At 48.5% G+C, this 10,852-nt stretch overlaps 1 protein-coding gene across 1 annotated transcript; it reads left to right on the top strand.

The window, feature by feature from the left end:
* Positions 1-3,587: 3,587 nt before the first annotated feature.
* On the top strand, positions 3,588-5,186 carry LOC143220780 (uncharacterized). Its single transcript, XM_076446369.1, has 3 exons — positions 3,588-4,180; positions 4,595-4,774; positions 4,922-5,186. Exons 1-3 carry the CDS (start codon positions 3,588-3,590, stop codon positions 5,184-5,186), a joined length of 1,038 nt encoding a protein of 345 aa, XP_076302484.1.
* The last annotated feature ends 5,666 nt before the right edge of the window (positions 5,187-10,852 follow it).

The following is a 10,852-nucleotide window of genomic DNA, read 5'->3' as shown; positions in this document are numbered from 1 at the left end:
TACGTATCACGCGATTGGACGAGTTAGAGCGAGGTTTCGCAAAATCCGGGATATTCCTAGGACATAGTTGAATCGGTCGAAGGTTAGTGCCGGGAATCGGTTGAGTTTTTTTTTTCCCGGAGCGACCGACGGTCGTGGTGTCCGGCCACGAAACCGGTTACGCTCGCTCCGAGTATCGTTGAGTAGTCTCCTAGAAACGGGGCGAAAAAAGAAGCAAGTTTCCGAGCGAGGTCATCCCCGGTTCGTTATCGGAGGACCGTTCGAAAGCATCTACTGGTTAAATTGCATAAACTCCGTCGTAGTACGTCGAACGGTCTCCGCTCCGGACGGAACGAGTACCGGTGCGCGTGAAAGAACGCGTAGAACGTTGCTGGCGTTGCTTTTGTATCGACAAAATAGAAGAGCGTCGTAACAGAGTGAAAATAAATCCGTTGAACGGTCGTGAGTCGGCTGAAAAGGCAGATGGCTCGGTTAAGTTCGGAACGAAGATTGCTCGGCGAGGTTATTCGCTCGTGGATTAAACGCAGGAATTGGAGGTTATGCGGTGGAGATATCGAATTTTAGCGCGTTCGCTCGTAGCACATTTGGCGGGCGGCGAATCGCGGTTTCAAACTAATCGACCGACAGATAGCGCTCATATCATTAACTTTTTTACCTTGGCTCAGCTATACGTTTCTTTTTTATCGTTTCGCGGGTTATTTACAACGGTTATTACACTTTTTCTTTCCTTATCGATTCCGCTAATGTTCACCATCGTTATCTTCCATCAACCATGAGCTGTTCGGGCAATCAAGCAATGCGTAATGGCTGTTAACGAATTCAAAGTTTACCAGGGTGAAAACGATAACTTCTCGACGTAACGTTTCGTAACATCGGAACGTCGAGTATGTTCGTCGCGAGAAAGTGGCAATTTTTTGTACAAAGACAGGTATATCTGTCATGGTTCGCTATTTAAAGTCCGATATTATAATAATTAATACGTAATTTTAACGAATTTTTTAAGAATATATTTTTATTTCCGAATATCCTTTCGTTTATCAATCGACCAAATTGTAAATTCGATAAACGATATTAACAAACCTGTGAGCAATAAAAATACAAATGTTCCAAAGAAGTAACTAACGATATTTTTTATTTTCTTACGATTTCGTTCTGAACCTGCCACGACCGATCAAAGACACCGTAAGTAAGCAGAGAGAGAGAGAGAGAGAGAGAGAGAGAGAGAGAGAGAGAGACGAAGGAAAAACTTAAGAAAGAGAAAACAAGAAAGGACATTAAAAAATTGGTTGTACGATAGATCGAAAGAAAAATCTGAACGCGAAGCGATCATAGCGATAATGCCTAATGCAGAATTTTGAATAAAATATTAAAAAATGATTATTTAGGAAATTATTTAGTAAGGCTAGCGTTGGAAATAATTCAGCGACCGGACGTAGATTCTGGAAATGAAACGAAACGCTTAAGAGTCAAAGTAGTTGGACTCGGTATCGGCTTAACAAGCGATAGAAATAACAATTTGAAACCGTTAACTGGTATGGAATAATTGCGAAGGATAATGGGCTCGATAGCAGTGCAAGCTCGGAACTCGTGGCAATCCTATCGTTTAGAGGGGGTGTGGATATTCGTGTGACCCAATTCCATCCTTCAACTTTTCTACCCTTGATATTGTCCGTGTACATTAGAACACGGGATTTACGTTGGCACCGGTGGCTGTTATCGATCAGCAGCGGAATCCTTTGGTTGGTTTTACGTACACGTTAAGCACGTTCGCTTTTCTCCACCGTTCATGGTTAACTCGATTCCCTCTGTTACGATCGGAGACGAGCTTCGCGACTCGTTACTCGTTTTAGGTTTCAGGGTCGTCGTAGATCCGCGACTTTTCTCGTTTCGATCTCGCCTCGCCTATACACCCCTTCCCTCTTTTTCTTCGGCTAAAAACGAGGAATGATAATACCGCGCTTAACTAATAACTCATCCGGTTTGCGAGCCAATTCTGACCCGCTAAAATCTCGTGGCGGCCTCGGGACGTTGGCCTTGAAAACGGCAAAGGCACGCGGCATCATCGAAATAGCAAATCGATTATTTAACCTCTCACGTGTGCACCCGACGACCAGTTGCACTTTGTCTTTTAATCTTTTCCCCCGGAGCCGGGTGTTATTTTTGGAATGGCTTTTCATTGATCACGATGTCAAAGTAACGCACTGTCTTGGATCGCTTCCCGGCATATCGTACGCGTATACACGATATCGTTCGGCACATCTGCAGTCGCCATCGTGCTAACGGCAAATAAGATAAACGTAATTCACACCGGTGTCGTCCTTATCGATCGCGATGGTTTTTCGTCCATCGAGCTCCACGTGATGGTCTGTTTGCCTCTGGTGAAGCGGTTTTAACGGAAGTGCCGCGTCGAATCGTATCGTTTAATCCGGTTTGTTCTAATTAGCTCGACAACTTCGTTAACGGCCAACTCGTAGGGAAAAGCGTACCCCGGTTAACCGCTCGGCTATTAGTCCCGAGACACGCGGTTTCTCGGGGTTCGAAGGGCATTCGACGAGGGAGAGACTAGGGAGAGAGGAAGGAAGAGCGACTGGGAAATCACGAGGCCTTTATTACTTAACAACGTTACCGTTTTCTCGAGCATCGCGTACGCAACGAACGACCGATAACAGCGTTTTCACTATACTCCCGCGTAATAGAAGAGCGGTGCGGGTAGGTGTGTGGGTGCAGGTGCGTAAAATTTCGAAACGAAACATCGACCAACCGCCGGGGAACCATCGACCCCGCGTTCGCACCACCTCTCGACACGCCCCAATAAAGCACCACGTCCCTTTTTGCTTCTCGTTCCGCCTCGTGTTCACTTGTAGCTTTTCGCGGCCGTCGTTGCCGTTATCGTCCAGGCAGCTCGACTTTCCCGGAATCGATCGCCAGCCAAACGAAAGGAACGCGCGCGGATCGTTCCATTTCCGGCCAATTTCAACGATTATGAGTTATTACGATAAGGTGTACCGAAGGTTACACGGTTTCGCGTGTATAAACGTTCTGAAGCCAATTTCGTCAACCGTACTATTGGATTATTCGGAATAAAGTGATTAGCGTTCCGCAAGGTTTTGTAAAAATTCTATAGACACGGTTGACGACTTTAATCGATCGGTTTTCGCGACGTTTGTACGAAAAACTTTCTCTCTCTCTCTCTCTCTCTCTCTCTCTCTCTCTCTCTCTCTCTCTCTCTATCCCCCTCTGCAATCTTATTAATAGCATATCTGTGCCGGTTAAGTGCAAGTGCACCCACGATGGCGAGAGAGTGCGGCTGGAAATGCATTACGTTACTTCCTGCATACCGTTTGACGCGACGCAGTAGGATAGCTTTCCTCTGCGCGTGATCCCTCGCGAATAAATCACCGATCGACCGATTTTTCCACGCCGCTTTCTTCCGTTACTTACCTTCTATGCATCTCCTGGTCGTTTCCGCACAGCGGAGCACTACTTTCCGTAGGGTCGCTTGCTACCGTTCACCCTTGCGTCGAATGAACGGTATCCTTGGCAGATTTGGTAACTGGTAGATTGGATCTGTCGGCAGATGTGCCAGCATGTCCGAAGAAGTGGCGCCAGAAGCAGCGAGCAAGGAGATCGACAGGCAGGCGTCGGTTTACGTATTCCCGGGACCGGGTCGTCAGCACTATCCCGGGTCAGCGCCGACACAACCAGTCACTGCCACTCTGCCCGATGCCTCCAGCTCCGTTTTCACCACCGTCCCTTCCTTGTCGAACGCCGTGGCGAAGGGGTGCAGCAACGAGAAGAGCACCGAGGACGAGGAGGTCGCGGCGCGAAACCGAAGGAGGCCGTGCCCCAGGACTCACGCCAGATCGGCCAGCCACGGCGGAGTGTTGGCCGAATGCCTCGGTGGGATGACCAACACGGGCTTCCAGCCGCACGCCGGCTCCTATCTGGGCCCTCTGTCCGCGATCGGTGGGTCCAGGCCCTCGGCCTTGAAGAAGCCTGGTCATCAGAGAGCGTTCAGCCAGGGCCAGGTGATCGACGTGCAGGGGCATTCGGTGACGGGGCACAGCCGTGTCGGCTCCAGGACCGACTTCATCCTTCCACCTGGCCACAGGGACGACTCCAGGCCGCCCATGGCTGGCAAAGTGCCCTCCTTTCGAGGTCACTCGCGGCAAGCGTCCAGGTACGTTCCAACATCCAGATATCTCCCCGATGTCTTATCTAGCCGATCTCTGTCATTTACTTTCCCTCGACCGGTCGGATTTTTCTTTCGAAACTCTTGGTATATTAGCTCGCTTTATTTAGCGGCGTATGCCGGAACAGTTGATGCTCCGAGAAAGAATCGACTGGTCGGGATAATTCTGCCGGTGATTCAGTGCTGTCGAACCTTCGTTCGAAAATAACTTGTTCTTTATTACTCGAGAGGAAAAGAATTCGTCACAGTTTCGATCGTGATCGTGTCGGAGAAACTCAGTGGCGAACGTTCGTCGAGCGACCTAGCTTTGAGTTCAACGCTCCGACCATTGGTCACTTGGGATCGCTTCGATTGTTTCATATAATTCGATAATTAGCCGTTTTCTCGTTGAATCGTTTGCAGATCGGAGTCGATATACACGATCAGACGTAGCGCCGAGCCTCCTTGGTGGAGAAGGCTGTGGGCCCGATGCTTCGGCCCGTTGCCGGAGGAGCCCCGTTTAAGGAAAATAGTGCCGAATCACTTAGTGCCGCCGAAAACGCCGCCGAGTCAGCACCCGAACGGCAAGAGGGTGAACAATAGGTAAATTTCTCTTTGGTACCGGGCGTCGTTTAATCCTCGCTTCCTGATTCTCGCCTCGCGCGTTGCCGGAATAGCACGTTGCCAGACGAGAGTGAAAATCTGACGCGATACGTCGTCTGAATTCCGGTTTATTCGCTCTGCTTTCAGAGTACGCACCACCAAGTACACCTTGCTGAGCTTCCTACCTCGCAATTTCCTCGAACAATTCCGCCGTGTGGCCAACATATATTTTGTATTTATCGTTCTACTTAATTGGGTGCCAGCCATAAATGCCTTCGGCAAGGAGGTCGCCATGATACCCATAATCTTTGTGCTCGGTGTAACGGCTCTGAAAGATTATTTCGAAGATAAACGGAGACTGATCAGCGACCGACGCGTGAATAATTCTACCTGCCGTGTCTACGTGCGGTAAGTAAGCAATTTTAATCCAACCTTCTTCCACAAATTCGGCCTGCCGATTTTTACGAATATCCACGTTTCCTCCTAGCATAGGCAGACCCCGTAGCTTATGGAGTATGCGAAAGCGAGTAACAGCAAGATTCCGATCGTTGTATAAGTTCGTTGAATCTCGATAGAGGGAAAGAATATTTCGATTAAGCGCATAACGCCGGTTCGCTCGGTAGAGAGGACGAAGAATAGTCGCCGGAGGTTCTCCCGAGTGGTTAGCCGGAATGCTGACGCCACGGAGATTACAGCTCGACCCCGTGTAACGTTAACCCGTAACGCATCAGCAGGCAATCTAGCAGCTTCGCTGGAACTCGCTTCGTAATTTATTAACACCTCGCAAACTATCGAACGCCTACGAAAACCAGCGAATCGCAGATCTGGGTTAGGTCTAGGTTACCACGTCTCACGGCCGTGCGTGCGCGTTATTCTTTAGACCCTGACTTTATCTCGAGAAAATTAAGAACTTTGCGGAATCGCGTGGAACGAAATGGAAGCGTGACTCCTGGCTTTCTTTACGTATTTTCTACTTTTCGCCTGGCCGTTGATCGATCGCGTGCACCAGGGCTAAACAGGGACGAATTATAACCGGTGCCAAAGCGCGCGTCTCGCTTCAGAATTTTTCCTCGAAACGAGCGTTCCCGTTCCGCGAAACGATCCGCCTCGCGGTGGACCGGTTGAAAACGAGCTTTCGCGGTGTTATTTTCGGTGTTTCGCCGTTTCGTTCCCTTAACGTTCTCCTCTTACCAAGTTCGTTTGATCGAGGAATTTCGACGGATCGGCATCGATCGCATGTTCGATGGCATGCGAGTCGAGCACACGCGTTTGCTCGAACCTGGAAAAGAAAGTGTTCTCTCTTTACTCTGTCGCGGAAGAGAATTGTCGTTGTTCGTGTTTAGAACTTCAATTTCACCGTGTTCGATTCGGTACCAGCAACGGATACGTTCGATCCATCCTAATGGCGCCGCGTTTAGCCAAGCTTTCGTCGATATTCGTCGTTTTCGACGATACATCGTTCCATCGAGACACGTTTCGCCGCGTCGGAAAATAACAGCGAAGAAGAATAACGCGAGTAGTAGTTCCCTTCGAGACATGGCTACCGCGTTTCGTTTCTTTCCTTGTTTGGTCATCGTTACTGCAACCGCGTAAATACAATCTTATCGCTATAGGGAGCCCTGTTTGCTCGCCGTCTCGAACCTCGTCCTCAAATTTTCAAGGTATTCCTACGCTTACATAGTCACGCGGTAGAAGATCGCGCGAAACGGGATACAATTTTCACGAACGCCGCTAAATCTTTCCCGAAATAGACCCGGCTCTTGATCAATATGAATTTTCCGTGCGCACGCTAATAATGGCCGTTTGGCTGATTTTAAAGGTTAAGCAGAGGGAGAGGTGTTCCGCGTTTCGAAAATCTACGTGGTTCGGAATGGAATCGTATGGTATCGTTGCATTGCTCGTCCCGTTGAAAGTATCCCGTTTTACTCCCATCGTTGCCTTTTACCCTGACCCTGTTCGTTCTACCAGAGAGATTCTCGCTATAGTTCATTCTCTAAAATCACCGTCCGCGATACGCGAGCGTAGAACGTAAACGCGAAGCGAATCACGAGCTGGATCTACACGATCGAATTCCCGATAATCCTTGCAACGTACGATGATCCCGAGCGGAGATTCGCATCCGGCTTTGCTCCGTGGCCGATCGTCGAATAAATTGTCCCGACGGGGACGGATCGATCCTTGCCGCACAGTCGGATCTGACATCACCGAGAACTTCTGGAACTTTCCAAAATGGCCGGCCGGGTCCGGCGCTTCCGAGATTCCTCAAGGACGCACTCTACTACGAAACATCGTTTCGTCTGGTCTAATCGCCGAACCACGGTTTCGAAACGGTCGTAGACCTTGAACGGCGATTTGATTAGAAAGCGCCATGCTTGCGAATACGCGTACACCATCTGCGATGCGACAGAGTGACAGCAGGAAGTGAGTATCGGTCGGTAAACGGCCACTGGAGTGCATGTCATTTATAATGTAACTCAATTTCGCCAGGTTCGCTACGATCGATGAATAACGATTCCGGCACGCAGCGGAGCGATTTGTAAAATAATACAATGCCGCGACCTTGCCCTTCGCCACGCTGCTCGGTTTTTCCAATTTACCCGATGGAACGTGTACAGCTTTGACCGAGGGAAACATTACCAAGTCGCCCGGCTAAACGAGTCGTTGCTGATTTATTAACGCGTTTCGTTCGCCGACGGTTGATCGCGGCCTTCGATCGAAATCACTTTGATACTCCTCGCAACTAACGTTTCCTTCTCCCCCGTCCCGGATATTACACTTCATTTTTCTGCAGCCACGGAATTGTCCTGTATCGCGTACAGCTGCTGAATTAATAACCAACGTTTTTACCGCGGCCGATTCATCGGGTACGATAACATGCGACATGCTCGATGAAAGATAGATTCACGGTAAGCTATACTTTGTTATCGTCTTTGTTTTTCTTCTATATCGACGATAATACTTTTCGCTACCCCTCTCTCTCTTTCTCTCTCTCTCTGTCTCTCTGCCTTTTTCACTTTCTCGCGTTTCTCTTAACTATTTTTACGTTGCGTCGTTATTTGTCGCCTGCACCGCGCGAGATTGACGAAAAAAACACGCGACTAAAGCGAAACTAAGATAGATTTGCTAAAAAAATTTGTGGAAATTTGTGTTCGGTCGGTGTCGGGCGCGATATACAGTTCCATTACCACCCTTGAGCAAACGATGATGCAATCGATGGCATAGCGAGATGAAATATGTGGTTCGATTGTTGATCGCGACGAGATTCGCGACAGATGTCTCTGTTTCGTCTCGATTTCGCCTGCGACGCATCGATCCGCCCACTTACAGTTATACGCTCTGTTTCTTTTTCCGTGGCAAAACGCGTCGCGCGGATTACGTCGGTTACCGTAGGCAAGATGAAAAATGAATTTTTGAAACGGCGAAAGAACGTGGACTGCTCGCGTGGACGATACTAGTATAGGAAAGCACGGAGCGAGAGGGGCGGGAGACGAAGGAGGAAGGAGATACGATTCGTCGGGATTGAAAGGAAGCTAACGGGGCTGACAAGCGTTTTCGAGGAGCGCAAAGGAAAGGAGGTCGAGGGAAAATTGCGGAGCGCGTAGGCCGCGTGCTTTCCTGGGGGAGCCCGTTGTCCTCTTCCTCGTCGCGGAATCGAACGATCGGTCTACGTTCCGTTATTTCGATCGCGGCACACAGCCGATACACGTAATTAACCAGTGTTACAATCTCGAATTAACATAGGTCGAACTACGCGCTCGCCGGAGATATGCATCGCTTCGTTGCGACCGTTCGAGCACGTTTTACCATATGCATACGTTTTCTCGTCGGTACGTGGCTGATTCCCTCACGGGCACAGAACCAACGATATTTTCAATTATCGCCGAACAGCACAATCGAGGCTATTGTTCCTTCGTGAATCCAGAATGAATCCGTTCGAACGATGAAATTTCAACGGTAAAAATAGACATGGACGTTGAAAGATGAATGCGAAAACGTTCGAGCGATTTGACTTGGCCGCTTCGCGAGTGGACGCGACGAAGGTAACCTCGAAACCGAGTCTAGAATATTCGTTCGCGATCGATTCGATCGGCGAATACCCCGCGTCTGTTAATACGAATCTGGTTAAAGTTTACACGGGGGCGTGTTTACGCGCTCGAGCGAGGTAAAAGGAAAAGAAAAACATCGACGCGAACACGGGGACGTGACAATCTGTTTCTTCCGCGGCAACGCGTTCCTTACGACCTTTACCTACTTAATACTCGGTTACACGCACGCGCTCGCTGACCTTCTTTAGCCTGCCGTTTAATTTTGTTCACTGACGAGATCGACAGTCGGTCAGGCCGCTCTCCGCGCGGTAGCCCGCAATGTCAAGAACAAGCAGACCTTCGCCACGAATTCCAGCTCCCGATTAATGCGCTTTGACTGGTACGAGGTTATGTCGGTCGCGAGCTCCCGTACACGACGCAACGCGGCGTTACGTTCCAGCCTTCTCTCGCCAACGATTCCTCTCGCCATTCCAAATCCGCGTTCCGTTCCTCTACCATCCTTCCAATTTTTCTCTCCGGTGATTTTCTCAACGGTGCTCGTGCCCGGCAAACAGATTATTCGCTTATTTCATCCTCCACGCGTTTAGTCTATCGGAGAACGATCGAACGTGACGTACGGTTATGGTAGAAATTGCAGCTGATATATCGCGTGAAAGTTGTCGTTATACTAGGAAATTGAAAGGTTATGCACGTATGCTAACTGTGCAATTGTCAGACGGTGTGCGTGTGATACATGAAACGGCACGTATCGCGAAGCAATGCGATCGATTTAATCTAGCAGGGGTTACCAAAGATGTTTGACAAACATCGAATTCGACTCGGTCATTTTTTTTTTTCAAGGCATTACGTCAAACGGCGGTTCACGTGGAACCGCAGGCGAGATCGATATCTCTTGTTTGCCACATTGTCGCTATCGGACGCAGCAACGCGTCGTGTCATTCCCCGAAACCGGTGTATTCGTAAATACGGCTCTTCTGTTTCACATGCGAGTACAAAGCGGCCCGACAGGACCGTAGACGCAAGGATGTCGTTCGTAAGACCCGTGCGAGTCCAACGCACCGTGTAGTTGAATAAGACGGCAGAGGAAGGCGTAGCAATAAAACCGGTTGCCATATCCCTCGAGCTGTTTTCCTCGTTCTTCTCCCGGGTGCCAGCAACCAGAGGACGCGACATTCCCCGTGACAATGAAGCCCATCGACAGTTCCTCCATTCTACCTTCTTGCTTCGGTATGCCTAACATAAAACACCTTTGACTGGTCTGTTCCGTGAACCGTTTCGCGTTATTTCAAAAATACCAACCAGTTATGAAAATCATCATGCCTTTTTTCCAGCTAAACCTTCGACCAACGGATACGTTCTGTCCGATTTTCGCCGTGATTACCTTTTCGATGCGGTACAAACGACGACATTTTACCGACGTTATTCCCTAAAGCGATTTCGATAGAACGAGGAACGATTTCGAACAAGGATGGAATAATTATAGAAGCGAAGAAGACTCGAGGGTAGGGCTTGGAAAAGTTCTGAAAATAACTGCAAACTGTTATATAAAAGTTTTCCGATTGAAACAGTTAGGAAGAACTTTTATGAATAACCTAAATTTGAAACTACGTCGGTGTAAGTTAAGGCCGCTGCACCAACTTCCGTATACACACGTTGTATAATTGTTATTTCCTAGATTGTACGTAGCTTTCGAAATCCGTAGATGCGTATTATACGGTATATCGAGTAAGTCTTCTCGCGTTGTACTTAACTTTCAATTTAAATACTTGAGAGACATCGATAGTTTCGAAACCTTAAATATAACGTTTTATGGAAATAATTTACATGGAAACTGATACGGGGATTTGAACTAGAATCGATATCGGTTGGAAAGATATTTTATAACGGTTGTTCGGAGTAAAAGTTTTTCCCAACTGCCCGAAGAACCTGAACTTGCGTTTAAACAATTTTTAAGCTCTGGCTCGAGGGTTTTTTCCCTTCGGATGTTCTCGTTAAACGATTGTTGACGTCATTGATTACATCATGTAAAGCA

Source organism: Lasioglossum baleicum, unplaced genomic scaffold, assembly GCF_051020765.1.
Source record: "Lasioglossum baleicum unplaced genomic scaffold, iyLasBale1 scaffold1564, whole genome shotgun sequence".
Lineage (NCBI taxonomy): Eukaryota > Metazoa > Arthropoda > Insecta > Hymenoptera > Halictidae > Lasioglossum > Lasioglossum baleicum.
Note: the sequence above shows the minus strand (reverse complement) of the source record. Positions and strands in the feature narration are given on the sequence as shown.